Source organism: Electrophorus electricus, chromosome 6 (assembly GCF_041902795.1).
Source record: "Electrophorus electricus isolate QZ-2024a chromosome 6, ASM4190279v1, whole genome shotgun sequence".
Classification (NCBI taxonomy): Eukaryota; Metazoa; Chordata; class Actinopteri; order Gymnotiformes; family Gymnotidae; genus Electrophorus; species Electrophorus electricus.
The window spans coordinates 28,263,710-28,290,067 of record NC_137502.1 but is presented as its reverse complement, the minus strand read 5'-3'; the positions used below and the strand labels follow the sequence as shown (position 1 = coordinate 28,290,067).

Genomic DNA, 26,358 nt, shown 5'->3' with positions numbered 1-26,358 from the left:
TCACATGAGCGGCCAGTCGACCCACCTGGTACAGCAGCGGGGGAGAGGGGCCCGGTGCGAGAGGGCGTGGCACTGGCAGGCGAGCCCACAGGTGAGGGGGAGGGCCCACGGAGGCCCGGCATGTGGGGTGACGTGTGGGGGGAGAAGGGCGACTGGGCCGGGTTACTCTGCTCGCCCTGACTGCTGGACACGCCCGACGTGCTGACGCCTGGACTCAGCGCGCCCTCCGCGCCCGTGGGCAGGTCGTCAATAGAACCCAGATCCTAAAACAGAGCAAGAGGGAGCAAAGGAGCGTACCATTATTCAACACAACCAGTGTGCCATAACCGAGGCCAACTAACTATATATACACACATTCATCAGCTCAAACACTTGAGAGGAGAGGTGAAAAATTACTGTGGCTTTGGCAGGACTTCCAGCGGACACCTTTTCTTCAATTATGGCTGTGCTCATTCATCAAACCAAAACAGCGAGTGCTGAAAAAACGAGCTCGTGCTAAATGAGCAGCATGTGTACTTGGTGAGGTGATGCTGAAATCAATCTGGTTATGTGGAACCCCTCCCTGGAGGGAGGGGGGTATTTACACACTGAACCGTCCTCACGTGCCCATTTGTTCAGCATAAACTTGTGAGCTCATCTGCCAGTCAGATCAGAGGGGAAGAGGGGGGGGGGGAGGAAAAAAAAGGGGGGGGGGATGGGAAAGGAAAGAAAAAACACATGCGTACACACACACACACACACACACACACACACACACACACACACACACACACACACACACACACACACACACACACACACACACACACACACACACACACACACACACACACACTGGACAGTGGCCAAGTATTCCCATAGAAATCTCACACTCACAGGCTGGCGGCAGCCCTGAAGTCGGCGGTTTTGCACTTGAAGCGGCGCCCGCTACTATTTTTGGGCCATGACCTGACTGAGGAAGCCCAGAGGGAGAGACAGCAGGAGGACGCTGAATCAGACTCCCACTCAGACTGCCCCCCTCCACCCACACACCGCTTCACCCCCTCTCCCCACCAGCCCGCACGCGCACACACACACACACACACACACACACACACACACACACACACACACACACTTACCCCCTCCCTCCTCGGACACACGCTCCAACGTGGCCCTGCTGACATTTCTAAAAGGAGGACAAGCCCAAGTGTAAACGTTTTTTTGTTTTGTTTTGTGCGTGTTGGTGCACGTGCGTGTCTGTTAGACCCAAAGGGCATGATTAAATGGCTCATGGGGATGTAGCCTAATTAATTAATCAAGAACAACTCAGAGGAGAGGTGCATGTCTCTGACCCTCGCTCCTTGAGGGACTGCAGTAATCTGTAGGAATCTGCCCATTAGTACATGTTTTAGTCCCTAAAAGATGTATATCCCAAAAAGCTTGAGTCCCATTACTAGGGGCATAGTTCTATTCTCCACTATTCTTTTTCCCTCTGTGGTTGGGGGAAACACGTCGGCAAAACTGGTCGTGCCCTCATTGGCTTGGAAGAATTATAGAGTAGCTCCCTCTACGTTGATTGGCTAGCAGCAGAGCCATGGCAGCCAATCGTGGGCATCTGTCCGGTCACGTATAGAAGATTTGGCATTCAGCACTCTCCAGCAAACACATTCTGCTGTCCTGTGACTTTGAGCAGCAGCTCGGACAGATATGCCATGAAGGCAGCACATACGGTCCCTCGGCCTCCCAGACTGGCGGCGGGAAGATAACTGTAAAAGTCAAAATAAATCTTTTTTTAAAAATTGTAGACTGGTTTTTTGTTTGTTTGTTTTTTTACACAGCAACAACACACGGAGTGTAACGGCTGCACATAATTCCACTATGGGGAATTCTCCCCTGCTACAGTGAGACGAGCAAGTGTGCTTGTGTGTTTGAACTTAATGAATTTATGAACAAAAGGTAGGGCAGTATACAGTGCACATCCCCACATTTGTAAAAGCCTGCCAGACAGACTGAATTACATACGAAGAGCTTTGGATATTTAAAAAAATAAAACACACACACACACCAGCTTTAGCAGATTAGCACAAGCCTTTAGGCGCAGAGTTCATGTACAATCACCTGATCTCTCTCACTCACACACACACACACACACACACACACACACACACACACACACACACACACACACACACACACACACACACACACACACACACACACACACACACACACACACACACACACACACACACACACACACACACAAGACCAGTCATCTGACTCAGGATTGAGCCGAGCCAAGTTAACCCTCACAAGCCTCCTAATACAGGAGCCTGACACAGCCTGGCTGACCCTAAATGCCCTGAAGGTCAGGAGTTGCCAAGGTCAAGTAGCAGGGCGAGGATGACCCAGAGGTCAAGAGATGCACTGGTCATGAGCTTGGGAAAATAGAGTCCAAAGAAAAACACAAAGTTAACATGGACACACCTTTATTCATAATCAGTCCTCACACGGGCACTCAGGCTTCCGAATCTCCTTCACTCACACGTGCGCACGCCCTCTCGCTTCTGCTTCGCTGACGCAGCCATCGATTTCTGAGGCTGAATTCTGCACACAGCAGCAGGGAGCCTCCAGTCTGCTGACGGGCCGCGCTGAGAGTGGCAGCCTGGCCCTGGCCCACTCATCACAGCCAGACTGAGCACACGCAGCAGCTGAGATGACAGCGAGACGGGGCTAATCAGGCCAGACGCAACTACCACACACGCCTGAGTTAATGGGACCAGTGTGCTATTAGGGGCCATTCATCCTTTAATGTTAGTGAGAGAAGAGCAGGGATAACAGCTAGCCTACATCTTATAATGTTTGCAGGGGGAAAATGATATATTGACATTACATTAATAGATTAAAAACATTTCTAGTTAAACGAGAAGCTTAACTTCTCACATCTTACTGAACGCGCTTTGGCTGGCCAACAAAGGTGATAAAAGGTGGTGGTGGTAGTAGTAGTAGTAGTAGTAATAATAATAATAATAATAATAATAATAATAATAGTAATAAACAACAATAAGCAGGTAAGTATGTTGTCCTAAAGTTACAGTCCCATACACCATTCGGCCAGGCAGTGTGCAGAGTCTCTGCAGTCTACCACAGCCTGACAGAAAGCAGACAGCAGGTATTCGGCATGTGGCACATAACTGCTGAACCACATGGTCCAAGCAGGGTATTTAAATGCTTCAAAGTCGGCCAATAATATAGAGAAAGGTATGAGCAAATAATAAGCCACACAGAAACTGCACAAGACAGAATGAGTTCGCCTGAAGCCTTTACAAGCTGTGGCAGCCATCTTATGACAAACATTAGCTTTTACACTAGCACCACCATATGCTCAGTCTAACTAGGCAAAGATGCACACCATAAAGCATTTTAACAGAGTAACTTTGAACGACTTAAATTTATTTATTTTTTTTTACTTGAGGGCAGCATTACAATATAGAACTGGCTGCTAAACGTAAAATGGGCTAGTCAGCCATGTTGAGTTGTGAAGCATATACTGACTGTGGCAGCCATGTTGTTTCAGTTTCCACAGTTTTAGACCCATACAGAAAAGTGAACCCACAGATGAATGGAAGAGTTCGGGAATTCCTCAGAAAACTGTGTAGGCACAGTGAAAAGAAAACACTGCGCTAGATGTTGTTTATATGGTTTATATGTCTATTATTGTAAGATAAGGAAATGACAGCAAAAACTATCCAAATTAACACACAGATCCATTGGAGAAACAAGATGTGTGTGCACGAGAGAGAGAGGGGATTCAGGGTTCAACATGCAGTCGCATACTTTACATGACCCCAGTTCACTCTCTCTGGCTTTGCTTGCTGATCCACTCCGTTGGCCCGTTTCCTGTTCTCGCATACACACACACACACACACACACACACACACACACACACAAAAAAAAAAAAAAAAAAACTTCCCCTTACACACACGCACATGCCCATTCATCCTTAGCTGAAAGGGAGAGGCTGAGGAAACAGAAAAGGGGAGAGGGAAGAAAAAAAACAAAAAAAAAAAAACAAAACCACACACACCCGCGCGTCTCTGGCGTCGTCATGGCAACTGAGCAGTCTCCACGTGCGTCGACACATTAGTACGGAGGAGGCAACTCCCCTCCCCCCTTCACTCACTTGCTTTCCGAGGTTTCTGAGGTCACGGTGCAGTCAGACTACAAAGAGCAACCAGCCAGAGCCATCCTGTCTCTCTCTCACACACACTTTAATTAAATCCTGTACCTCCCAGCTCTTTGAAAAGGCCTGTGGGACACTGTGTGTACATTCAACACACTTAATTTTACTTCTGTCTCACAATGTCAGTGTATGCCCGTGTTACGTATACATCACACAAACAGACACAAACAATCCACATGCCGCCATAATAAAACCATAGTAATCAAATAACGTATATTCCTCTCAGGTTACAGATCCCTGCCTCTCATGACGGGCCCCTCTCTCCTGACTGTGCGCACATCCCTGCCACACACTCAACCCAACCACACTGCACCCTCCGCTCCCAGGCTCCCTACAACAAATTCTTTTATAACATACGAAAAACCCCCAAGGGTGTTGAGCGTGGCGTCGAAGAGGCCTAGCAGAGAACGGCTGGACGGCCAGCTCAACTCGGCCGGCTGACTAAAGCCATGCTCCACACGGCCATCTGAAGCAGCCGAGACCCGGACGGACCCTGCGGAGGGCGGCGCGCGGTCCAGAGCTCCGGAGCCACGGCTACAGCTGTGCAGCGCAGCACTCGGCCATAAGGGGGCACTGCCATTCCACAGAGCTGGTGCGCATGTGGAAGAGAAAGAAGGAGAGATGGAGAGCGAGGGAGAGGCCCCTGCCTCCACCAGCAGCCATTACCGCCCGTGCCTTCGCGGCTTCGGCACTGTGACTCCACTCGCACTGCGCTGAGAGCGGACCCAGCCCGGCGCTGTGCGCGAGGGAGCGCTTGCCTTCTCATCGAAGCTTATGGTTGTTTAATGATTAAAGACAGCTAATTGAGCATGAAGTGCTGAATGGTCTTTCTGCCAATAACATCAGGAACAACCTGCGCCCGTGTGGCCCACGGGGTGTCTGTTTGCTCTGCTGAACAACAAGACCGTAAACGATTCAAATAACGTGTGTACCAGGTGACGGATGATTACGTCAGCATTAAAGATGGTGTGTACTGATCCTTAGCCCAGGAGTCCTCACCTCCTCCAAAGCCACACCTCGTATGTCAACTCCAATCCAAAAACAATTTAAATATAACTACGCACGGAGGAAAAATTGAATACGCAATATTCAGCTTGCATTCAATCTTCATTCCACTGTCTGGTGACTACGTGGTGAATAAAATCAAAACAAATAGGTTTTGGTGGTTGACGGAGCTCTGCTCCCGTGTGCCGCTGAAGAGGAGGGGTGTTGCGGGGGGGTGGGGGGTGGTTGGCTTTTGTGTGGGTGACAATAGTAGCAGGGAGACGCACAGTATAGCACAGACGCCTTGGTGAGTGAAGCAGCTGCCTTGCCTAGTCAAAAATAGAGAAGAGGAGAGGAGAGGAGGTATAGGAGAGAAGAAGAACACTGGGGGTTGGGCGCTCGCCTGATAGAGGGAAAAAAAAAACGGAGGGAAAGAAAAAAACGGCCTGTCTGCCTCCTTTCCACTCTGCTCCAGAGCAACGCCCCTCGTGGAGCTGTGCGCTGGGCTAGAGTTACGGCTCCTGCACGCACGCACACACGCAGCACAGGAGCGACAGGAGGGCTGAGGGAGCAACTCGCCTGTCGGCTCATGCTGGAGGAGGCCAGCGCGGCGGGGGGGGGAGACGGGGAACAGTTCAGAGTTTTTTTTGGGGGGGTGGGGGGGTGAAGGAGGGCTGAGAGAAAGACTTGGAGGGAGAATGCAGGTTATGGGAGAAACCTAGAGGAAGGAGAGAGGGAGGGAGAGGGGGAAGACGAAGACAGTGCTGCAGTAAGGCGCAGCCTTGGTGTGGCGCAGTAAGCTCAGCCAGCAGAAATGGAGAGAGAGAGCGTGAGAGAGAGAGAGAGAGGAGGGGCATAGAGTGGGTGTGAGTAAGAGTGAGAGCGAGAAAGGGACAAACAGAAAAAGAGGACACAGAGAGAGAGAGAGAGAGAGAGAGAGAGAGAGAGGGAGGGAGGGAGAGGGAGAGAATGAAAAAAAGATCAGGACGAGACAGAAGATAAATGACACTTACTTAAAAACCTAATGAAAACCAAATATTAAATTCCCTGGAAGAAGTCACCAAATCTCCAGCTCTCTCGTGCTCCTTCGTTTCTATTAATTAAACTAAACTAATACACGACGAGAGCGAGATACGGCGAAGGAAACATCTACAGCAAAAGAGCTCCATAGCCAGAGCCACAGAAGGACAGACAGGCCCTGGAATCTGAATAAGACACGCACACATACAGGAAGCGCAGGCCCCAGAATAGCAACAGGAAACACACCCCAGACTCTGAATACTGCAATAACACAGGCTCGCAAAACAGGGCTGAGAGCAGCAGTGAGCTGCTGCCTAAACCTAGCTATTTTACACAGAGAAAGAGAGAGAGAGAGAGAGAGAGAGAGAGGGAGGGAGAGAAATAAGAATAGACAGAAAAGATGCGTAAAAGAGGGAAAGCAGGCAAATGAGAGCAGGGCAGAGAAGGAGGTAGAGTTCTGGCATGGCTGGCATGTTTGGCTCTCAGGCAGCAGGCTTTAAGGGGCGGCGGCGGGAGAGAGAGCCGTGGGTGGTCCTTCCGTGGTGTGAGCCACTGGCGCTCCTGTGTGAAAACGGTTCAGAGTGAGCCTGGCTCAGCTTCTGCCTCCAGATCTCCCTCCATTCTCCTCTCCTACCAGCCACTTTTTCTGTCCATTCTACCCCTCCTTTTATCACTTTACCCCTGCTCCCTCTTCTTCCCTTGTTTCTCCTCCCGCTCTCACGCTCTACCTTCCACTCGAACCGTTCCAGGCCCCTCTAGGAGGTCGAGGAAGACCAGTATTTGAATGCAAGTATTCCAGTTGAGGCTGAGAGGAAGGAGAGAGTGAAACCTGAACAAGTTGTGTGTGTGTGTGTGTGTGTGTGTGTGTGTGTGTGTGCGCACATGTTCACCGTGTGACCTTCACCTGCTGGCTTTAAACACGCTTGCAGCACAAGAGGAAGAAAGGAGAGTGAAAAACAAGCCCAAGAAAAGTCAGATGCAAAACAGATATGACTGGAGTTAGGGTAAGAACGGACAAGACTACTGCTGGACGGCCGTGGGTCTGAGTGGAGGGCACGTGCGAGTGGGGAGGACTGGGGGAGCTGGGAAAGGAGCCACGTAACGTTGCCGTTGCGTTTGAGGTGCACCAGAGGGGCGGGAATGGAGCCGGATTAGAGCCATTGTGTGGAAAGCATACAAAAGCTCCTTCGGAGAGACTGGAAGAGATTAGAGAACACCGAGGAGGGACCATTCATATTCATACATGCACACACATGAAAAGACAAACACACAAGCTCTGAAAAAGAACGTGCCACTTTCAAAACGAGAGCAGTCCCAGACACCCAATGAATCTCGCACAAACACATTTAACCATCATCACCACCAACCAAATGGGAGAGGATTTGATGTGATCTTGGCTGGTAGTTGGGCCACAATACACTGAGATTAATGGGGGGGGGGGGAGGGGAGATAATTCAAAACTAATTAATTGTGATCATCGCACAAGATGCTCACTCTCTCTACTTCCAAAGCTATAATCAGGGGAATCAATCTATTATTTACACAACATTTACATCCAAAATTCCCCCTCCCCGGACCCGTGCTCCCCAGTGTCCTGGTACACTATACTTCCACTGCAGAGCCAGGCCTTAAAGCTAACCAAACAAGGGCAGTAAAGTTATCACTGACTAGTATTCGGACAAAAGAAACCATGTTATGAATTTTTATTAAAAAAATTTTTTAAACAGTTGGTCAGTTTTTTGCTGATAAAAAAAAATATTGTAACATTGTTCAAGTCAAAAGGATGGTATAAAACCCTCAACATTTTAAGGTAAATGACAAGCTATATTATGATCATGTTTTTCCAACATTAATACGCTCTTGAGCCAGCTCTGTGAGGGGTGAAGATCAGGAATGAGTGGGCAGTATGTGAGATGCCCCGGCATCCATAATCCAGCACAGACACGCCACCCAAAGTTCCATCTTTACCTTTACGGCATTTAGCTGTTGTCGCTTTGGATAAAAGTGACTTACAATTATAACTGAGTACAACTTGAGCAATTGCGGGTTAAGGGCCTTGCTCAGGGGCACAACAGTGGCAATTTGGCAGTGGTGGGGCTTGAACCAGCAACCTTCCGATTACAAGTCAACCACTGAGCTACCACTGCCCAAACGCTCCATCTCGGGAGCACGAACCTCAAGCCACGTGACCTGCAACCGTGGGGCTGAAAAAACACTGCACACTACTTTAGTTGAGTGACTAATCTATTTGCTGAAAACAGATTAAGATAGCAGTACGCTCCCAGCAATCTGCATATGTCCCGACATTCTTTGCAAACATGGAACCTCCTGCGCGGATGCTGACAAACAAGTGAACGCTAAAAACATCTCAGATAGCCACAGCCGTTCCTACCCTCTACTCTCCACCTCCACGGCAGTCCACAAGTGCGCAGTCTGATCTCAGAATCCTGCTGTTATACCCGTCACTTACGGGACGGCTGTGACTCAGTGGAAATAATCTGCAACATTCACACATCCAAAAAAAAGAAAAGCTGTTTGAAGTGTTACCACAGCTAGTGATGTGTTTGGGTGAGGTTTACATCACGTTAAGTTTAGTTTACACACAAAAACATTCAGCCGCAGGAAGATCTACATTGCCTGCAAAGCAAAAGGGTCACCTCCGTGACACCCGACCACTAAAGACAAGCCAGTGTGAAACACATGGGGCAGGCAGTAACAGTTAAACCTCAGTTTCAGATATAAAACAAAAGAAGAGACTAAGCTTGGGGAAGCTGCTCTTTTAAGTGACTAATAATTGCACTGGAACATATTTTGTAGTGCCTTCTTAAGCAGTAAAGTTAATAAAAAGTGTCCTCTGACATATAAACCTCATGTTAGCAAAGTAGCATTTCTAAAAACAAAAACTGGTTGCCTTGAATATCCCATGTGATCACCAAATAGCTGATCTTGAGGCTGGGGTTACATGCGTTCTCCACTCAAAGAGGCAGACAATAACCTACACATCACTTATCAAAATGTGCCTAATAGTGGAGTCAGAGCAAAGAAACCTAGGCGCTTTTGCATTTGCTCAACACATTTGTCCATTGCCAAGCAAAGCAAAAACAATCTTGGAACGAGTTGAACCGGCTGAGCTTGTTTCAGTGTACCATTGCTTTGCTGTTACCAGTCTGGAGGGTTGGCTGGGTTCCAGTATTTGGCTACTGAGTGCTAAAAATTCACAAGATCTGTTAATTCGAAGTTTGTCCTGATCTCTAGTATTGAGAGGTGCGCGGTATGTTTTGGCGTTTTCTGCCGATTGAGAGGGGAAGGGCCTTGGAGTCTAGCTGGGGACGATCATGTGACTGAGCAGGTAAGACACTGCATTGTGCAGTGCTGTAGGCCTCAAGTCACGGCGCTCACTGGAGCTGAGTATGTCAAGAATGCTGTGATGGCAAAACTGCACTCAAAACCTTAAATTACACCAAGTTAACTGCACTGCGCCTCATCTAAACAGACCATCATGACCTTCAGTATGTGTTAATAGAAGAACAATGTTATTATAATGGCTGTACTAACCTGGCTACAGCAGATATTTGACCCTTAGTGGGATGTTGTGGAACCGAGCTCCATGCTTCCTGGTCTAAGACAACAATGACCAGGAGGATATAACAGCTAGCCATGGTCTATCTTTGAGCATTTACGAGTGAGCACATAGCAATTGTAACCACGTTGCTTTGGGCACCATCCCATGTCAGTATTAACGTCATCACTTACTCTCCGTGCTCCGACAGTGAGAAGTCTGCCGGCAGCTTTCTGAGGGTGGATAACGTGGCCCAGCGACTGGCTGTTAGGTTGCCTCCTGATTTATTCAGGTTGTTCTCGTGTGTCACGACCTCACATATGCTGCTAACTTAAATCGGACCGCATCGCCTCAAAAACACCCCCCCAAACTTGAGTAGAGAAGAACGGCAAAACAAACAGCAGCAGTCCTTCACCATCTTGGAGAATTTGTGTAGAGAAATGCCAAGAAATAGCAGAGAGTGTGTGCAAAAACTCAGGTTTTGGGATACGCCATGCTAGAATGACCATACGCAGAGCCTTCATCAATAGGCAGAAGCGCTGTGCTTTGTAAACCATAACTGCTCTGTGACTGTGGGAGTATGAGAAGTTCAGTCAGAAGTGATTTCCCTCTATGCATCCAGCCAAGCTATAGTTAGCAGCTGGAGCGATGACATGAGGAGAGGAGGAGGGGGCGGGCCAGAGGTTGAGACAGGGGCCTCTCAGAGCCAGTGTAGTCCAGCCCCAGGGATTCCCCTGGAGAAGAAACACACACACACACACACACACACACACACAGAACCCTGGACTGCCTCAGCCATTGGTTGGGCTGAGTAGAAATATATAAATAAATAAAAGAAATAAATAAAAGAAGAGGGAACCACATCCTGAGGGCATCCCCCACTGGCACAGACAGCATGTGCTTGCACTCTCTCCCGCTCTCACACACACACGCGCTCGCGCTCGCTCGCTCTTCCCCTCCTCCTGTCCTCTGCTGCTCCGTTCTCACTCACACTTTCCTTCTCTCATTAATGACAATTTCTTGTTTGCATTCCCTGATGGAGTTATCTGCCATTCACTGACCATTAAAAACAGACAAACACTGACAACCAAACACATTTAGCCAGCCCCAACCACACACGCACACACAGACCCATCCCTCAGCCTGCACAGTATATTTTAATTGCAATCACATTACCAAATACTGATATCACATAAGGCTGCAACACGCAAAAATGCTCCAAGAATAATTCCGGTGCGCTCTAACCATCTGGTACAACTCCACTGATCCAGGTGTGTGGTCTGCAGGTATTGTGATGACTCTGGGTGCTCTAATAATCCAAACAACAAATAATACCTGGTGATCTTTTAATGTTTCCCATAGAGTGCTTGCCCAATGCATTTTTAATAGCATGACATTCATTGCACAGTAGTCACACTATATTTCTCATATTGTGCATCTAGCACATCAGAGAGGCACAGAGCAAGCTGCACACCCGAGCCCAGTCCTGGATCCAACACCCAAAACGGAAGCCCTGCACCATGCCACTGTCCCCCATCAAGTGATGCACCCACTTGTGGACAATTAACACACACATACACACACAAACACATACACAAACACGCTCGCACAGTAGTGTTACACTGAGCTCAGAGACAGCATGCTCATACAAATGGCAGTGGTGAAACAAGTGTTGGGACTCTAGGATAAAGAAAAGTATAATCAGGACAGCAGACATTTGTTAATAATAGAGTTATCCAACGGCGGGGGGACTCACTGGCAGGCTGGAGGGCCGTCCCGGCATGCCGTCCTCCGTACCACTCTTACTGGAGGACATGGGCTGGTTAGATGACGGCGCAGAAGCTTGAGAACTGAACGAGTCCTGGGACAGCTCCTTAAGGTACATACGGGGGGGGATAAGGCAGTGGAGAGGAAAAACAGAATTGGAGGCAAGGCTGCAGCAGCTGAACACCTAAGGCTGGGTGTCAAACACTTGAATGTGTGTCATACACTTTGCTTTAAGCTACTAAAAACACTGCATTAGGTCTCAGTCTGAACGTGATGGGCTCAGTGTATTTTTGACACAACTGCTCTGTTGCACAGTTCTTCTTTTGACCTTTAGTCAGCAGTGGGAGTCTGGGACCCAAAAGTAAACATCCTGTTTATTTGGCAAGTAAAAGCGCTATCAGTGCACAGGCTCACGTGCAGACACACGCACAAACACACAAATTTAACAGCATGGACCAGTGATTTTTTAAGTGTGATTATTCAACTTGGCACTTGCATTCCATTCAGTTCTCACCAACATTTTTTTTTTTTTAAACTTATGGGCACCTCCACAAGCACACAACCATCCATGACAACCAAAGCTCCAGGGTATACCAAGGTTCACTGATCGCTGATGGGACCCACAATGCAGCTCGTTACCTGTGGGGGAGGCGGGAAGCGCTGGTAGGGTGACTGCTGCTGTGTCTGCAGTGGTGGAGTCTGGGGGTATGGCGAGGGTTGGCCCTGCGGGGCTGCTCCATGCCCCGGGGGCTGCTGGGACTGCTGAGGCTGCACCGTGCTGGCCTGCTGCTGCTGAGGCTGGCCCTGCTGGGGTGGCTGAGAGGGGGGCTGCTGCTGGGGCGTCTGCCCCGGGCCGGACGGGGGCTGGGGGTATCCAGGCTGCGGTTGGGGACCATGGCTGGTCTGAGGTGGGCCCTGCGGCTGGGACTGAGCCTGGGACTGGGGGTACGGCGACTGGCTAGCCTGGGAATGCGGTGCCTGGGAGTATGGAGGCTGGCCCTGCCCAGGGCCTTGAGGAGGTCCCTGGGGCTGGCCATAAGGGGGGCCGCCCTGAGCATGGGGTGGACCAGGAGGCGGCTGAGAGTACGGATGCTGCGATCCAGGGCCACTGGGGTGCTGCTGGGGGTATGGAGACTGCTGGGGGCCGCCGTGAGGAGGAGGGCCCTGCTGGCCATAGTAGGACCCCTGGCTCTGGCTATAACCTCCCGGGCCATGCTGTCCGTAACCCATCTACAGTGAGAAAGAAAAGACAGAACCAATAGTGCAACATTACACCACACGGCGATCTACTAACCTCAGTTAACTAACGCACATCTCTGCAATGTAATATGCTGGAACATCTTTTCACTTTTTGATTCAACAGCTTCTCTGCTGTCCACTTAGAATTTTAGACACTTGAAGCAAACATGATGAACACGGTCCTATGGAAAACACCCAAATTTCTTGCTTCTTCCAAGCATCTTATAAGTAAGAACCCACCTTGCTGGAGACAAGGGCTACAGTAAAAGACAAAATGTCTGGTGGTGACAAGGTGGGCACTTATTTCCCCCTTGCCCCCTGAAAGAGTCATTCAAAACAACCTGAAGAGTCTATTGGGTCTCCGTGCTCTCTGGGAACACCACGCACCCCGGTGGGCGAGCAAACCCACGGAAGGCCCCGTCCCAGCCTCCCCTCACCACGCACCCATGCGCACTTGGAGGCCACACAACGACTGCTGGCTTTACTACACACTCACAATAACCACCGTTTCATACCAAGATGGAAAGAGCATATCGTGTGTGCAATAAGACCTTCGTTTCAAGACCCAAAGCTAATCATAGTCAAATGAGCTATGGAGAGATTTTTCGAATTTTCCTGTCTTCGCCCAGGGCATGACCTAACAGACACGGCAAAGCTGCCACTGCAACACACAAAACATCAGCAACTGTACTAACAAGTACTGGGGGAAAAAAAACCTGCCTTCAAAATCACTAGCTACTATTGACAGCCGATCATGTTCCAGAGGAGTGTTAACTCTGCTGGGTGGATCAGTAGCAGAGCCCGTGCAGCTTGTATGTCATCAGCCAGAGTTCGACTTTCATAAACATGAGGAGAAGATCTACACCCACGTTTAGAAGAATCTACACCCATGTTTAGAAGAGATATAACACCCACGTTTAGAATGCACTGCTATCAGCTGTTATGCTTACAGCTTTTACAAAGCCAGGATTGCTTTGCTTAGCCATTATACCATTTTGCTGTGTCACGGGCCTGCGACCTAGCTGAAGTATTCTCTTATCTGAAACGTTCTAGGTTGATGACTAAAGGCCGTATGAGCTTAGACCATACATCTGTATTGGCATTTCTTCTCCCTCCTCCACGTGAAACCTTGATCCTTCAGGACATAATGATTGACACAGCACATGCCGACAACTCAACGGTACTTCTTTAATGCAACTTTCACATTCGCCTCCATCGTGGTCCTCCAGTGCTCCTGTGTCAAATCCCAGAATTATATCTGGGTTGGCCACGGTGTTTGGAGACCTCTCGGTCTTTGTGGGGCTCCCAGCACTCAAGCGCATGCTGTGCCTCACTTTCCTTCTTTTATTCGTGGTAGGGCAGGTCACCATGCTGACCACCATTATTGGCTGACGCCAGGCTTAAATGTTGCACATTTTACTTCTAAGTGGTTGCCATCACCATTTTCTCATTAGCTGTCATTTAAACTGTATAAACAGTGCAGCATTTTGCATAGCAGTTTATAGTCTCTACTTTGAAAGCTTTTGAATTTTTAAATTAATCAACAGGATGTAAAGGGGAATTATTTGTAGTCATACTGCAAAATAAGTTTGTATGTTTGGCACAAGAATGACTGAAATACTTGGATTTTGGCATTTGTCCTACGTGTGTTTTCTATGTATTCTTCATAAAGGAAAAATAGAGAAAGTTATTGCTCTACAAGAAGAAATGGTCAAAAATATCATTTGTCACATAGAAAAATCAAATGTTTTCTCTTTTGTTTCTACCAACCCACAATTCATAAATTTTTTAAAGCTTCGACTGCATGCATGACCTAAACTGCTATAGTACTTGGACTACCAATATTTCAACACATCTCTGAATTGATAACAGTTGTTCGTTTGAGCACCGAGCTCAAACGAACAACTCAATAGTACTTATTAACCTGCCATAGTAAACTGCTATAGTACTTATTAACCTGCCATAGTAAACTGCTATAGTACTTATTAACCTGCCATAGTAAACTGCTATAGTACTTATTAACCTGCCATAGTAAACTGCTATAGTACTTATTAACCTGCCATAGTAAACTGGTATAGTACTTATTAACCTGTGATAGTACTTATTAACCTGCGATAGTAAACTGCTATATTACTTATTATTAACCTGCGATAGTAAACTGCTATATTACTTATTATTAACCTGCGATAGTACTTATTAACCTGCGATAGTAAACTGGCTAACGCTTTCATACACGCACAGGATGTGCATCTGATGGTAGGGGGGAGGTGAGCACAGACAGGCCAGCTCCACACCTGTGCACACGTCTGCATTTTTGTCTGTCTACACCAGAGTAGTTGCGGTCTTAAAGGAACACTGCCCTGAGACACAGCGACGCAGTTGCTGTGCTGTTGAAAAACACTACGGGTATTTCAGAAACATGTCGAACACAAATGAAGTCACCTTATCAAGCGGAACCCACCTGCTGTCCATACTGCATGGCCCCCATACCTCCAGGGGTACGCCCCTGCAAGGCGATGGGGTACCTCTGCGGCCCTGGTGGGCCATATCCCTGCCCGGGGTACGGAGGGCCTTGCTGGGCCCCTGGAGGAGGCCCTTGAGGCTGGGAGTAGGGGTTTCCTGCTCCATAATGCTGGCCCCGGATCTTGCCCACCTGGTCCATTGGGCTCGGAGGCTGCATGGACAACAGGGAGAAAAGAGAGAGAGGGAGAGAGAGAAAGTCATCTCCAGTAGCAGTACAACAAAATTACTGAAACATTAACGCAACATTTTCTGTGAGTGGCAGTTCGACCAATTATACAATCTCAAATGAACCAAAACGGACATTACGTGGGGTCACATTAGCAGTTCAGCTGTGTTGCTCTGCCTCACCTGCTTTTAAATACTTGGTAAATTTGAAGGAAGAAACCTGTTTATCAAAGTTAAACTTCTGAATCTGACCCCAAATCTTATTATTTCTAGAATACTTGACAGTAACTGCGCTACAGCACGCAAAATGCAAAACACAATATTTAATCCCTATTCATAAAGTTACCGTGGCAATAATTAGTGCATCGGTGTACAGTTACCACTGCGCTAAACTCAAATATGCCCTGGGAGAAGGCCAATCAAACCTGACATGTAAATGAAGCCATACATAATAAAAACCCACGGCAAGAGACAGATGACTGACTAATCCGAGAGGTGAGACCAGTGTTGCACAGAAAACTGCCAGTTACATAAAAACGTAACATAACTTTCACCAAGATAGGAACTACACGGATGAGCCGAGTGCTTGGGTGATGCCTTCAGTACTTCTGCTAAATCATGGCAGGACAGCAAAACTGCATCTCTCCTCAGCCTCTCTGTTTATAGTTTCCTCCTTCTCCTCCATGGCATTCGGCACTCCTGCGCAAGCAAGTCACCTTCCTCTTCATATCCTCCTGTGTACTATGGCAGTTGCAGAGTTTGTCATCATGCTGACTCCTAACAGACCAAAAATGTGCCTTTTAAAAAGGCCCCTACCATGGAAAACTGAGGTTCTCACTTTATTGAAATATGGAATTTTGAAGCAACATGTAAATATTGTTAAAGTTTCAAAACACACCGTTGACTTCCCCAGTCCAAAAAGTCCATATATGGTAATGCAACTTCAAAAACAGCCTGTTTTGAAGTCTTCTCTCAAGAGAAGAAACTCATTTACATATCTCTGCCAATTCTGCCTAAAGCAGTTTAGTCCCTCCCACTTTGGCGTATTTCTGCTCTGAATGCTTTCTTAATGAGAAACAATACAGAGCAACCAATCAGAAGAGAGCTTATTTATTTCATATTCTTCTTAAAAGGCACATTAGCAGAAAGACCCTGTTCAAGTGAAAGGGATAAAGAGGCTGGAAAGCGATCTCATTAAAACCAATTATGGCTGGTTTTGGACCAAAGAAACACAAATGTCAGGAGACATCAAGAGAAAATAGAAAAGGAAAATGCAAGATACAGCCCTTTAAATAATGTTGTTAATTGGTTAAATGCATGCATGTGCAGAATTTTGTTGACGACTTGCATGTGTGACCAAACACTTTTAGAGAAAAGATTATCCCATATACATCGGCTTTCAATTTACCATTGGAGAGGTTCAGGTGGCGTTTTCTATTATGAATTGCTGATGTCATATGCAAATGAGACAAAATCCTGTAGTAGCACCACATATATCGGGCAAACGGTAAAACGCACTGACAATCCACATTTATGAATGAGGAATCGTGCTACCACAATGCTACTTGCTGTTAAATGTTGTGTTACATCTAGCAGGAGGTTTTATAAATTTGGCCCTTAAGAGTTTAGATTCATTCAATGTCAGATTTCTTTGGAGTAGCTGCGGAAGATTACACACAGAGTATTTCAATCGGGGGGTGACGGGAGAGCGAGAGCAAGCACACAGCATTCTGCTGGGCGGATATTCTGAAAACACCGGAGAACTTGGAGAACGAAGACTGGTGTGTGTGCACACGAGTGTGAACCTCACTTACAGAATGAAGACTGATGCATGTGTGAAACTCACATCAACTTTTGCCTGAGCACTGGGAGATCAATTCACCAAATTACAATGCATGAGACATAATACTCACCAACTCAAGCACTGATCACTAAAATCAAATAAAACAGATGGCATGTGTAGCATCAATGAATGAACAAACAAGTTCAGCAACTTGGCTGAATTTGACAGGCTGTTCTGAATGCACAGGTGTGTGTGTGTGTGTGTGTGTTTCTGCCAGAACAGTGAAATCCACCACATAGAAAAAACCCCAAAAGGGGTCCAAAAAAACAAACAAACAAACAAAAACACACCACGCAGGATGACAGGAACAAGAATCAAACAAACAAGCGAATACAAAGTTCTGCTTATTAAATGTTAAGCAGCAACTTAAAAAACAAAAATCTGACCAAGCTATAAATCACTCAATAATCCCAGTCACCTTCATCGGTGTGCTACAGGCCCTGATCACATACCACAGGAGTGCTAGGAGGTAAAGGGCCAGTGGAGTAGTTGAGGAGCACTTAGTGGATTCATTATTTGCACATGCACGCACACACAAACTAACATACAAACTAAACAGACCTCCTTACTGATGAACAGCTCCAGTGGGGAAATATCTGAGCCCAGTGATGCACTGAAACCTGCTCAAAGCCGTGAACAGCTCCGTGAGCTTCACTTGCATGCTGGGCTTTCCTGTAGCAACATGACAGGGCACATGAACGAAGGAGGGGCTCCTTCTTTCTTCTCTCCCCCACCACCCCCCAACTAATAGGGGTTTGAACCTTCTAGTGTTCAGGAAGCTGAGCCAGGTTGCTTTAACAGAAACAAGGCATCACAGTATGTAATATAAGCCATTTCTAAGAGCAAGAGTGTTTGTGTGCGCGCGCGCGCGTGTGTGTATCTTCAGACTCATGTTTTATTCACTCCTCAGTGGCACTCACACTTACCTCTCCCAGGTCACACAGACATGACTACACCACCTTAATTGCTTCTCACGATTACCATGCCGCTCCAACTCAGTTTGCGACTTCCACCGGAGTCACACACTCCCCCCCCCCGCTTGATTCCTTGAAGAAGACCACCAGAGCTATTTATAGCTGTGAGACACAGGGCAGTCTGTCTGTGAGAGTGTAACAGGTCCCAGCTGCGTGTGTACGCATACGCATATATGTGCGCTCGTGTGTGTGTGTGTGTGTGTGTGTGTGTGTGTCTGAACTGGAGCCAGTCCTGCTCCTCCTGCAGCTTTAATAAAGAGCTCTTGGCACTGGATGAATGATAGAAGTGCACCCACAGAGTCTGGGCTGGACGTAGGAGCCTGTGCGCTGATCTTGAACCAGCTTCTCTCCAACACAAAAGACACGGTCATGGTTCTTCTGGAGTCTGATTAGCTCAAAACAGTAATGGTGACAGAGGGTAACAACTAAGCATGTAGAAGTGGAATCGACAGAACAGACATTACAATTCAGAGTGTGTCATGTGGGTCAGCTGTCCGCCGTTTTTCAGCACACCTTCTGGAATGTTTTGATTCATGACCTACCAGTCAAGTGGAAAATGGTTACAAGAAGTGTTCATGTTCTCTTATTTAAGAGTTGGAGCTGAAATTTGCTGTTCTATGGCTAATCCAGATACACTCTGGGACTTGGATGAAAGGTGATTTTTGTATAACATGGCAGCCCAGTGGAAACATGGATGTCTCCTGTTGCTAAACCCATGCTGAACATGTCACACCTGTGGCCAATGTTTTATTTCTAAAAATAAAATAAAAGTATAATACAATTTTTACACTACCAACATCAATTCAAATGAGAAAGCATATTGGACTGGCCCGCATTGGTTTGGTTTCATTTCATTTTAAACAAAGTTTTGCTTACACTGCATAAATCAGACAGCTAAAGGTTAGAACTGATGACAAGGGGGATACGCTGTTTTATTCTGTGTAAACACTTTCTTTAAAGTAATCATGGCTACATTTCCCATTCATTCTAGTGGGGGTGGATCCGGAGACATTCTCACCTGTGCCAGGTGACGGCAGCAAGTGCCTTACCGCTGCTCTGCAGCTCCTCGTCAGTTTAAACACATGCCACACGAGACAGTCGTTTAAGCCTTTGACAATCTTGCTAAATCTCCAAGAAATTCATTGCTTGGTCGCAGCACGTCGAGACGTTCTGCTGATAAATGTGGAAGCCTGGGCCTTCAGTCAGGTTCCTCTTTATTTGAGCAAAAGATTTTTAAAAGATTGGGATGTACAACAGCCATTATTTCTTCCAAAACCAAATGCGATTTAGGCCCACCGTTATTCAGGACATGTCCCAAATAAACATGAACTTGACCGTAGTGTGAGTAGGCCATCAACATCCCCAATTTTCCTCCATGTAACTGTGCTTTGTGTAATTGATGCATTGAAAATAGGAGATTGGACTGAAGGGAGAAAACCACACAAGATTGGTTTGTTTCTTCTCACTTCTATATTTTTGTTAAATAAAGCCTTTTAATGGTTTCATCTGACAATGTGCAGTGAAAACTTAAAGCTGTACAGGACAAAATGTGTTTTTTCTCCAAGTAAAAACTTCAGAGCATTTCTGCAGGTTGACTTCACTTACTTAATTCATGATCAGAGTATTAAGACACTTCTCTTGCACAATGCTGGTGTGCCAGCTACAGTAACGATCTCCTGCAGTATCACAGCACATGGCTGCAGGACAGTACTGCGACCTTAACAGGTATACTACAGTATTAAACTGCGCCTTTATAATTGGCTAGCACTGCTACACCCAGGTTAGTGAATCTGGTTCTGACCGAAAGGCCCTTGAGCACATGCACACAGACCTGCGAGAGAGGCTGACAAAACAACTAAAGTCAAATCCCCCACACACTCCGGAGCTCTGGCGTCTCTGTAGGAGAGACAGGTGTCAGGCCCACAGGGCTCACAGTAGTGACCTCTCCTCGAGCCTTGACCTCAAAACACAACAAAGTGAAACAAATTATGCAAACGGAGTCTCACTATCAATCAGCTACAGTGAGGACCGCTAATAAATGCAAGAGGCATGCTAATACTGTTGGGCGTATAAACGACTGCAGTAGTCTATTTACAAAGAGAACAACCCTTTATGAATGCATACATTATGTTGAGTGCAACAGGCTAGACTCCTCCTGATTACTCAACGCTAGCAATTAGATGCGAAATATTTCTGCTGCTAAAGCAAAGCTGATTCCAGAATATGGGAACCTGTATCAACTAGCCCCATAACCAACTGAATTAAATGACCATCGAAATCCACACATCAGCTCCTCATGCCCAAAACATGGAGGTGTACAACACATTTATTACAAAAACACCCCAGTTGCTAAAAATCTCACCTACGGGGTACTTTGTATACAAAATACACACACCTTGGGCTTCCCCTCGGCAAAAGCCGCGAGAGGAGGAAGCACTAGTCGGGCTTTTGTTCCCTGAGGAAATGCTGTTCATTTATCCTGATCGGAGGTCAGAGAGAGCAAGATCTCTCTGCAACAGAATAAAGCCTTTTTTTTTAAAAAAAAAAGCAAGAAATCCTGCTTCTATGAACGGTAACAATTAATCCGGCACACAGTCTTACAAGGTTAATAAGGGACATCATCTGGATCCATGTGTAGAACCCCTTAACAATGATATCTAAAGGCAGAGAGGGCTTTAAACATCTTAAAGCCTTACAAAAACAGAACCAAACATGTAAATAAGCGCATTGTTTTGCATCTAAACCACAGTTACACAGAAGGCCTGGTATATGAGTAAAGTGTCAGACTTCTTATGTGCCTGTATTCGGAGGCCAAAGTACGAGTCTGACCTCCCTGCTCCAGATACATTACGATGTGTTCATATTTGCTTAAGTCTTGCATTTGTTTATACCCCTGCGCATATTACCATAAAAGCCCATCCCTTTTAAACACTGAGCCAGTCAGATTCTGTCGCCGCTGCAATCCAGCCTCTCATAAGTCAGCGAGTTAGGAGAGCATCCACACACTCCCTCCCAAAAAAATAATTAATTAAGTAACTGCAATTAGCACATGGCTAATCTGCATAGAGAGAAGTCAAGCCCTCTTGGCAGAGGAGGTTCCACTAGGCAGATTGAGTCACTGCCGAGCACGTGGCAAAGAGATAGGAAGGCTTCGCAGCATGTGTGCGTGCGTGTGAAGTTTTGCTCATGTTTCCCCATTTAAAACAGTTGGCAAATAAATATAACGTCTGACAGTAACGCTCACTGAGAACATGTTCATTTTTACTGTTGGAACTTTGGAAAATGTAAAACCTTTGAGTCTCCTTGTCCACCTCAATTATTCCAAAACATACTTGAACAACATGCACCACTGTGGAGATGTAGCTCAAGTATTCTCTCCTGTCTGACCGTTTTCTTTTTCCAGAGAGACTTAGTTAACTGCTTTAGCATTCTGAAGTGAACTTCAAAGTTTCCTTTATTCATCATAAGAAAAATCACAAAAGGCATTTATCTTGACTGCAGGCCCTAGCATCACAAATCACAGATAAAAAATAATTCACTTCTCATTATTTTAAAAGGCCATTTAACTTAATTCATAAATTTCCTAAAGGATTAATTACCAAAACTACTGATTCTGAAAGAGTTTAATATTCTCTGTGAGTTTTGGTGGGGAAGGGTTGGTGAAGCAGTGTCTGATTGCAGAGACAGCACTGGCTCTTCAGAATCAGACAGATGGACGAGGGATACACGATAAACAACTGCTGCTAATTTAATCCTCCACACAGCCACGGTGCCCAGGACTATTGTTCTACCACACACACCACTATCTGGGTTTACCCCATAACAGAGCTAAGACCACCACTCACTCAGAGAATGCTCAGGCAGTTTGCTTTGCACTACTCTGAGACCAGTGCTGCCAATTCATTACAGCAGTTAATATGATTTAGGCAAAGGAAGTTTTAAGAAGACCATAAAGGCTGTGACCAGGATCAGTAAACAGGCAACACTGCTTTTCCCACCCTCATTACTCCATAACTAAGAGCTGCTTCAAAACGTCTCATCATGTGTTGCTACATGTGCCAGCCTACATGGAAAAACCCAAGGGAATTGAGACCCGACACTGACCTGGGGGCAGTATTTTAGGGAAACGGCTAAAATATACCAAGAACATAACTGCCAAAATAATTTCCATTTGCGTCCAGTTAAATATCCAACCAATATTTTTCTGTGAAGTGTTTAGTACCAGCTTTAGCCACTGCCAAATGTAATTAAGTTTTTGAGTTTTTTTATAAGTTTGACTGCTGCATTATATTTTTTATATCGTATACATTAGGTGCCTATCTAATTTCTTTGGACCTCAATCTCCACCACTATAAACAGCCAGGTCATCACTGCCAGCTTGCTTTTCTATCCTGTCCAGCTGTATGTGGAACTAGCAGGGTAAGAAACTACAGCATATCCCAAACACTCAAGTCTGTGAAGTGCTTACTGGGCTTGGATTTTCAAAGCAGAGACATCTTTATTCTCCCAGAGATCAGCCTTGCCTATGCCACACCCCTCATCTGTGCTAAGTAGTAGCACACGCACACTCACTCCTCCCAGATGTTCACCCAGCTGTTCAGAAACGTTCTAAAAGATTTGGAGTGTGTGGATATAAAACTGGGGGGGGGGGGGAGAGAGAGAGAGAGAGAGAGAGAGAGAGAGAGAGATCGAGATCGATCAGCAGTGGAAATGGCTTACTTTAGCCAGCTGGGAGAAGATAGATGTTACGCATCACTCTCATCGTTGTGTTACATGGAGTGTGTGTTCGAGTACACAGCAGTTTGGCAGGGGCATTCTGCTTGGGCTAAAAATTTGGGCTCAAGCACTCAAAAAACACCTTCTAAGAGTTCTGTGCCATCCTCTGAAGTAGAAACTAACCGCTTTGAAATAACTCCGACAGCCACATGCCTGGACTGTCAACATGTCACACTGACTGGAGAGGGAGTACTGCTCGCTGCTGGCTGCTGAATGGATGACAGCCTGTCCTCCTGGCCCATCTTCCCGGCCCCTCATTTGAAATTCCCAAGGTGGAGGGGGGTGGGGGTAGCAGTTTGACTTGCCAGGCTTTCCTGACAACCATGCGAATAGAGCATGGATGAAGCACTTTTATCAGTACCATGACATCTCACCCTCGCTCTTGCGCCTACTCTGAGATTTGGCCCTGGAGCACACCTCTGCTGTGAAAACGCAGAGTGGAAGGAGAGAGGGCCTGATCAGTCAGGTGAGGGGCAACCAGGCAGACCCTGGAGCTCAGAGCGTCGGGAGCGTTGGACTGCGGGAGACAGAGAGGAGAGACTGCTATCTGCCGCAGCACTCACTAACAGTACATTCATTAGAATCTGAACATCCTGAATCCACTGTCCTCTGTGAGTGAACTACACACAACCAAGCACAATCAGTCAGAGTAGCTGTGGTTAGAGAGAAAGCATTACAAGGAGTACATTTACACATCCCACCATGGAGCTTCAATGCATAAAGTGAGGAATGTGCACCAACAGCATCTACTGCACGAGTAAGAGACATGGCCTCTCACTTGCCTGCTGACTTGATCAAAATGGAGCCAAAACAGCCTTGTTTGCCTCTGAATTTTGTTCGCAAGCCGCACTTAAACAAAATTAGAATCCCAGCATGCAAATCCCAGCGTGTTTAGGTGTATGAGAGGACCTGACGCCACAGAGCTGGTGTTTGTGTTACAGTACTGTGAGTGGTGTGAGACTGCAGTGCTGGCTGGGCGTTCCCTGCACACGCACACACACACACACACAATTCTGAAGCCCTTCACAAAACAAATGACAGATACAGTCTGAACTTCATCCTTTATGTCTGTTTAGGCCTCAAATTGTGAATGGAGGGAGATGTCAGGCAGGCTAGACTGAGGGGGAAAAAAAAAAAACTGTTATGCTCTCCAGATCTACCTGGCCTGATGTAGTCCACTGTGGGAATTATTACTTTGGTGTAGTACAGCTTTAAAATGTACAATATTACTGTCATCACAAAGCTATGAAGAGAATATTTTATTCACCTTTACTTCCAAAACGTGATTTCCATTCTAAACAGTCATCCCAGGAGGTGTAATGTACAGGTCGCCGTATTTTAATCACCTGTCTTTGCAACGGTAAAGCTTCTAATCACTGCTACAATCTGAACTGCCGCCCGTCTGAAAATGCACGAAATTCCATTACCCTGCTTTTTCCCCCCCTCTTCTTTTTTTTTGTCATAAGAGGGAATGCATTTTATTTAATTTGTAAAGGGTTCTAATCAATATATTTTAGATGCTTCTTTCTCTGTGAAAGATACTATCATTTCTCCTGATTACACCTGCCCCAACAAGAAATATGAGCTTGAGAGAAAAGGGTGGAATTAAGGGATGGGCAGAACCAGCTTTTGAGATGTCTCCTACAGAACATTTTAAATGCCATATCAGACAATTCTAATAAACACATTTAAAAAAGTGCAGCCATGTCCCCATCCGCCTTCCCCAAGTCATGCTGGAGCAAAACAGAGCAAGATGCCTCTCCCATTGAACATAAGAACAGGCCAAACACCTCAATGGGCTCCATGAGGGTGCGCAACTCTGGGTCCTGGACATCCACCACAGTCTGCAGTTTAGTTCCTGTACACCTAGATCTAATTTCAGGTGCCACTGAACACCTTGGTTACATCTGGATCAGGTGTAATAGATTATGAAATTCTGTAGATCCCCAGGACCTCAGGAGCTGGGCTCCCCTGATCGAGACCAACAAAATGCTTTCCTGTACTCTTGAGTATTCTTTATGCAAGTCAGTCACATGGTTACACTGAGACACGTTGTAGCCCATATGTAGAGTAAGTAGGGAAACCTTTATAGAGAACATAGTTAAGCCACAGATAAGGTTTTGCACTGAAATGAACAAGTCTTTCAAACTCTGGACTATTTGACAGAACAGCATAAAGATCTGAACCTCTTAGTTCAAGCTTTAAATTTGGTTGCACCTCACTCTGGCCCAGTTATTTTGAAATGGGTTCAGTATGGGTATATATGAATAAGTACCTCTTGGCCCTTCTCAAATACATTTTATTAAAGCTTTAGTATGAACAATTACATTTTATTACATCATTTCCTACCCAGAGTATACCAGCTATGCATGTCTTGCATCATCAAGGTCATTGTTCTTGACATTTCGGAGACAGATCTTTAACAAACTCCAAATCTCAGGCATTTTTCAGATGAACTAGGTCGTGTTTGCTTGGAAACAATGCCTCCACTACAAGGACCAATTCAGATGAGGACACTTTCCAATATACAACATGAACTGAGATGAACAAAATACAACACAAGACATTCTACCAGAGGGTCAAGAAACTATGCATTTGATTTATTATACAAGTCATGTTAACAGACTTCATTATTAAAATTAGTCTGAATTTACAGTGAACAGTATGGGGACGGGGAACATTTACTTTGTGATCTTCAGATAATGTATAAGACAAACAAAAATAGCCTCATAAAGATCAAAGAAAAACACTGCATCAGACTTTGAGAAGATGGTAGCTTGATAATACATACCAGTCCATGATATAAAACAAATGTTTGCAAGACCTTTGCTACATACCTGGAACAATAGAAAAACATTTAGCAATATTGCTCAGCAATTTCCAAATGGACTCGAGAAATTGCAAATCCATATTTAACCGGAAACTAATGCATTAAAACGTCGCATACAACATAAGTACACAGCAAAGCATTCCAAAAAGCACAGGGAGAAAGTGTAAAACCCTCATTTTTTGCACAGAATGACTTGTATAGTCGTGAGTGTTGAAAGACAACCGTGGCTCTACAGCTGTACCGTCGTCTCCACACTGCCTTCCACTAGCACATTCAGCAATGCTTCTTCTATTCTCTCTAGGCCCCATCTAAAGGTTAATACCATTTCACCAAAAACACAGACATTATGTAAATTAAATCTACAGATGCAACCCAAAGGTTTAGAGAAGGAAATTACTATGCTAATCTGCTGCATTTTAAAAGTAAATGACAAACACACACACACACATATA

General features: G+C 46.0%; 1 protein-coding gene across 3 annotated transcripts in view; it reads right to left on the bottom strand.

Annotated features, from left to right (window-relative positions):
- The window catches only part of arid1ab (AT-rich interactive domain 1Ab), a 48,861-nt gene that overhangs the window by 13,749 nt on the left and 8,754 nt on the right, over window positions 1-26,358 (bottom strand). For 2 of the 3 annotated variants that reach the window (XR_004775867.2, XM_035525130.2), the window contains exons 2-5: window positions 15,257-15,469; window positions 12,196-12,786; window positions 11,546-11,662; window positions 26-263 (exon numbers count right to left, since the gene is read on the bottom strand). Coding sequence is in view for 2 of the 3 variants with exons in the window: in XM_035525130.2 (XP_035381023.1) it covers window positions 26-263; window positions 11,546-11,662; window positions 12,196-12,786; window positions 15,257-15,469 (1,159 nt within the window). In the remaining variant the exon portion in view is untranslated. The remainder of the gene's footprint in view (window positions 1-25; window positions 264-11,545; window positions 11,663-12,195; window positions 12,787-15,256; window positions 15,470-26,358) is intronic. The other variant, XM_081716271.1, reaches the window with a different exon arrangement.